The sequence below is a fragment of the Lupinus angustifolius genome, chromosome LG03 (genome assembly GCF_001865875.1).
Source record: "Lupinus angustifolius cultivar Tanjil chromosome LG03, LupAngTanjil_v1.0, whole genome shotgun sequence".
Lineage (NCBI taxonomy): Eukaryota > Viridiplantae > Streptophyta > Magnoliopsida > Fabales > Fabaceae > Lupinus > Lupinus angustifolius.
In genome coordinates this window covers 17,742,452-17,748,944 of record NC_032011.1, presented here as the reverse complement: position 1 = coordinate 17,748,944, position 6,493 = coordinate 17,742,452, and the positions used below count along the sequence as shown (strand labels likewise).

Sequence of the window (6,493 nt, the reverse complement as noted above, 5' to 3'; positions counted from 1 at the left end):
GCTACATAAGAATTTCTTTGCTGACGAAGTTAGACAATTACCCTACTTATAATTCTAAAGTTAATGAATATACAACTACTAATAAAGCAAAACCTAGTTACAAGTCAGAAAATAACGTGTATTTACCTTGTATATGAAATTTTTACACTATTATATATTCTCTATCACTCATACATGTTGATCATCATTGATTCTTCTTAAATGAGAGCAACTCACATCAATAAAAGATGTACTAACTCCATAATGTTTTTTACAGTAGTACATACACAATACATAAATATTAAATTCATTAACTTTACAGATTTGGCTATAGGCTTGTGAAATGTATAATTAACAATTTAACATGAATGGGTTTCATGAGATGAACCACACTTGACCCCTTTCCCCATAGCAACCACATCTCTAAAATTTCAGAACACCTATAGCCATGGCTATCCTTATAAACAGAAAGCAAAAGTATATGACCAAGAGTCCTGCTCCTAAGGACTTATCTAGCTTCATATTCTTGTTTGGCAATATCACAAGTGCCCAAAGCAACCCTCCCATCAAGAACAAAATGGTTTCATAGAGGGAAGGATCTTCTGGAATGACATAATTGTTAGGATATTCAGACCATGCTGATAGAACAAGAGGCAAGCCCAAACCCATCAAAGTATTAAACATAGGACCAGCATAGCAGCCAGATATAGCCATTTGTGCACCATCTGCCCCACCATTCAAAGCCATTGCACCATTGGCTATCAAATCCCCAAGTGAGTTACCCCAAGCTAGGACAGTTAGTCCTAGAACTGAAGGGCTAACCCCAATTATATTCCCAAGTGAAACCAATAGGGAAACCAACTCCTCAGCAATGATATAAGTCCATGTCACACTCATAGCAAAACCACCAGCTAACCAAGGAAATAAGCACTTTTTTGGTGGATTACAGCTTTTTGTAGTCACAAATGCCATATTGCCCAAAACTATGCCAATCAAAGAAGCTGTCAAGTATGTAACTACACAACTCATTGAACTCACATTAACACCCTGAGTGTTATAAAGTGCTGCCAAAAAAACTGGTGCTAATGTGACAGATAAAACTGCATAAGGCCTTGACCACTTTTCCTCACTAACCACTGGTATAGTAAGCTTTCTTAGCAAGCAAAGTGGTAATTCAACTACTTGTAAAAACATGACAATGTGAGTAAAATTAAATGAATTCATATCAATATTCCCAAGCTTTTCCTCCTTATCCTCAATCACTTTTTCATCATCAACATAGCCTAACAATGGCATACCAGATTCTAGTAAATCCTCTGAAGAAACTTCAAATTCCTTTTCTTTTTTATTACCCCATCCATAGATAAAATGTGTAGTAGAAACAGCAAAGACATAAAGAAAGTAGATAGAAACATAGCAGATTGAACCTAACAAACTAATTTCACCAATGGAAATGATGATAATGAGGATGGTTAGAGAGAAAAGGAAGAAAAGTACATCCTTGATGAAGCTACCCTTTTCAATTGCAACATTTTGTGAGCTAACCAGAATGGTTATAATCCCCAATACAGCACTAGACACAAAAAATGCCCCTCCAAGAATGCTGTTTAGCCCAACTGCGCCATTATTAGAACTTGTAAAAGAAACAACTGTTGCAAAAAAATCAGGAGCACCATTTCCAAGAGAAAGAAGGGTCACTCCAGCTATGGTAGGAGAGAGCCTCAAAATCTTGGACAAGCCTTCTAAGCTGTTGCAAAAGTAATTGGAAGCTGTGTCACCTAATAGATAGAATAACACCACAAGCCACAAGGTAAAGAGAGCATAACCAATAATTGAGGATTGACCGAGATTGCAATAGAATATAATAAGATAGTTTATATACCCTTTAGACCTGCAATCAAGATGTGTTTTTACATATAAGCACTTAGAGCTATAATCTGAGTACTTAAGGAGTTCAGTGCAGCCATCAACACTAATATCAGTGAGCAACCTTACATGGTTGAAGATTGAATGGTGTTGAGAGTTAAAATTGAAGTGTTGGAGATGAACTTTGAAGAGGAAACACAAGAAGAAGATGAAGGATATGTTGAGGAGAATGAGAAGAATGGATCTTCTGCATTGGGAGTTGGAATTGGATAAAATGGTTGCCATTTGGCTAGAGCAGATTCTTAAGGATATGGTAATGATTGTGAGAACATAGAAGTTGTGATTCAATATGATATGATGGACTACTTCTGAAGGGGAATGTGCAGCGAGGTTTTAAATCCGGGTCCACCAGCACAACAAACGCCAATATATCAACATTTTGAGAGTCGCTGAAACCATGTCCTAACTACAATTGTGGTTGCACCGACTACAAATATCTGCAGGACTACAATTGTCGGAAACATGAAGGTTTTGAAAGTTTCTGAAACTGCTAACGGAAACATAAATCGGAAGTTGTATTGGAGTCTGAATGATAGACTATTGTTTTTTTACTGATTGTCTATCATAGCAAGTAATAGCCATAGTGTGTGGTGCCATTGGCATGGTCACATGACTCACATGTGTGGAATAAGAGTTAAATTTGTTCACTTGTGTGGATGTTAAGTGGACCTACATGGGTGAACGGATGAAGCCAACCTGCAGTTAACAAATTGAGTAAAATATTTTGGAGTTAAGTGGTTATAAGCACAATGTAGTTGTTTGAATAATATTCTCCAAAAAAAAATCGAATGATGTATACAAGAATAAGTTTTTTATATTATTAATATATCATTCATTATTCATATTAAATCATCATTAACTTTTAAATATAATGATACAAAAGAATAATATATAATATATTCTCTATGTATAAATCAATCTTTACAATGATAATATATAATATTACACTCTATTACGAAAGAGTTTACAATTTATGCACTAATGGTGTAAAGTTTTTTACACTGTTAGTACATCATTCAATATTGATTTGTATTACTATTACACTGTCGATGGTGGTATTAGGTATCAGTGGCAGAATACATCTAGACGGGGTTGAATAGGTGTCGCGGTTCCCACTTACCGCTATTTGCACCAAAACCCTATTCTAGAAAATCACTTAGTTAATCGATTAAAGTTATGACTTAATCGATTAAGTCGCACAGAATTAGCAGTTGTTGACTGGCTCAATTACACAGTCAATTATAGATTATACAGAAATGATATGGCATATATATTTGAACACAAATGATTTTTATTTGGCAGTAATATTATATTCAAAATATCAGCTACAATAGACAATTAAAAGCTACTTAAAACAGTAAAGAGATAAGGGAAAGAAACAGCCTACAACAAAGTTTTTATACTGATTCGTTTTGCAGTCCACTACAAAATTACATTCGGTCCTCCCCTCTAATCTGGGAGATTTTCTTCACTAAAATTGAAGTCAATATATCTTACATACACACTTCCAATTTCAAGACCTTGAATGCTACATTCTTGAGTTCCCAAAACCCTTATCTTGATTTGACCTTACCCAATCGCCTAAGAAAACATTTCCTACGATCAAGCCCCAACCAAGAGTATGCTCTAAACTCAATACCTCCAAGTCTTGGTGAAGACTCTCTGATCTTGTTGGTGGTACAACACCCAAAGACGACTTTCCTTGTTACACAAACAACACAAAAAACAGAGTAATGTGAAGCACAAAATAGCTCGAAAATTACAAGAAAGAACAAGCTATAAACCCTATACAAATCTCACGGTTACCATGAATATGTATAAGATCAGAATCATGAAGAACATGTACTTTCCACCCTTAAGAAATCTCTAAACAGTAATGAAAGAATCATGCAAGAACAAGATAGGATGATGAACACATTTGATAATATGCAATGGATGACATGTTAATCCCTAAGCATAATATTATCTCACTCTAATTTTACATGCAATTCTCTCTGCCTATATAACATACAATGAATATGAAAATATGCAACTTATCAATTCTAATATGAATGAATGTATTAATTCGTATATGAAATCTGTTGAAAATACAACTTATATAGAAAAGTTGTTTTGCACCCAGTTAATCGATTATGTTGTCTGTTAATCGATTAACAGACTGTTAGAGAGTAACTGAAATCTGTTTTTCAGTTATTTGTTGAAACTTTTAAAAAGTGTTTTCACATTAATCGATTAAAGATTTACTTAATCGATTAACTGGCATATTTTCAGTTAAGATGTTAATTGGTAAACCACCTATATGTTATGCTTATCAACTATACATATTTTACCTTTATGTTATGCCTAAAATGCACAAATAACATGTATGATTAATGCATGAACATATAATAAACTAGATGACATGTCTCATGTAAATGATATGATAGTTTTTAAACTTTGTGAGATTTGCATCTAGCTTTATCTAACCTAGACTCAATAACTAAGACACATCTAAAACTCCAGTCTAGACATGAAGCTATTGAATCTTTGACATGTTGATTTGTTAAGATGTCTTTAAGCTTTCACTAAGTCCCTTGTCTTTATCAAAACATAGGCAAGCTTAAGTGCTCTCTTGACATATTGCACTTTCAGGTGGAGTTGGGTGTGTGTCAATAGTGGATGGTTTACTGAAAGTGTAAAAAACTCTTACACTGCCAATGTACACATATTATATTTATCAAATGTGTATACTATACTTATAAAAACTAAAGTTATCAGAAAATTTATTTTACATACATTCCAACAAATATACTAGGGATGGATTATGAAAAGAAAGTAAAGTTGTCCAAAAAAGTTAGTTTGGCAACAGCAATACCATGACTCCCACAGTTAACTCCGACACTAGTGTCACAGTTAATAGTAGGAAATTGAATCTAAAATTATAATTCTTTATTCTAATTCTTTGCCCAAGCAAAATTTATGATTTTGAATTGTTGCAACCCATATCTAGGTGTAGAACTGTAAGTATAGATGGATGTTTTCATCCTCCTTAAAAAATGGAGTAATCACTATATTTATTTTTGTAGAAGATATATAAAACCTTTTTTTGCCTAATCTTAAAAAGCGTTTGTTTGCAAATCATATTTTTGAAACTTAATATTTGATGAATGACCGTGAAAGGTATTAGCATTTTTTTCTCCCATACTAAGACAATACATTAGTTAATTGCATGAACCTGAATATACATAAACTTATCTAATTATTTATTTTAATTGTTTATTTATTTACAGAGTACAACACCAATTTTGTGTGTGTTTGACATGAATTTATTTTATTTCTTCATACCTGTAGCTGTAATACGGATATTAACACTACTTAATTCTTAAGGTAGAGAAATGCTTGATTGGTTAATTATGTTCTAATTATTTTCCAAAGCAGAAGCCACACATTACAACTATTTAAAGAATGAGGAAAAGAAATGACTTACTAAGTATATGTCATGTCATCTTCTATATCTATGAGAACCCTATTAATTACAATTCAATTCTACAAGACCATATATTATATGATTTGAAACCTATTTCCTATATACTAGAACACCCTAAAAAAAATTGGGTCTTATGAAGTCAAAGTTAAAGGTTCAAAATTGTCATATCATCCTTCTACACCTATAGCAATTCTATTCATTTCAACTCAATTCTACAAGACCATATACGGCATGAAACACTTTTCTTAGATACTAGATTATACCATCAAATATTTTTGAGTCTTAGGATGTCAAATATAAAGATTGTTTGTACAAATAGACTTTTAGGGTTCTAATATCTAAAGTGGAGAGGAAAACAATCTAATCATATGATAAGGTCCCTAAGCAATCTCTTAATGGAAGAGGAATTGATTGAGTGATGAGCCTTCAAAACATGATTTGAGAAAAATAAGTCATCACGACCATTCCTTCATCTATATGGGAAATTCTTATTTTTATAAATAAATTGATTTTAAAGAACAAAAGTGACCTATCAGGATTGCTCAAAAGCTAAAAGATATAAGTGCCCCATCACACCTGTTTATTTAGTCATAATCTAATTTAGTATTGATTTTTGTATTAAATGATTTTTAAGATACATGTTAATATGTTAGATGCCTCTCATTTTTATGCCTTAAAAGAATTTTATGACTATTTTATGGCACTCTTTAATGGCATTTTATGTCACTTTTATGGCTTTGTTTCCAAGCATCCAATGCTTCATATCCAAGATACCAAGACTTTGCTTGCCTATAAAAGGACACGTATAGAGAGCTTCAAAATCATCTTCATAACACACAACATCTCTTTCATTTACACATATATTGTGAGTGCATTCTTGGTGAGAATTCTTGTTCCATTTGAGAGAGTATTTGTGAGAAAAAATATTGTCATTTGTCCTCATCATTATAAGAGGATTTCTTGTACTCTTCTTTTTTACATAGTGGAATTTTGCTCTTGATCGCCCGTGGTTTTTTTCTTCTCACACTCAGGGGTTTTTCCACGTTAAATCTTGTTGTTATTTTCTTTATCCTTTACTTGCTTCTCTTTTGTTCTCAATTGATTCAATCATGTGCTTCCGCA

At 32.9% G+C, this 6,493-nt stretch overlaps 1 protein-coding gene across 1 annotated transcript; it reads right to left on the bottom strand.

The window, feature by feature from the left end:
• LOC109343576 (cation/calcium exchanger 1-like) lies at positions 243-2,430 on the bottom strand. Its single transcript, XM_019581935.1, has one exon. It carries the CDS (start codon positions 2,128-2,130, stop codon positions 403-405), a length of 1,728 nt encoding a protein of 575 aa, XP_019437480.1. The 5' UTR covers positions 2,131-2,430; the 3' UTR covers positions 243-402.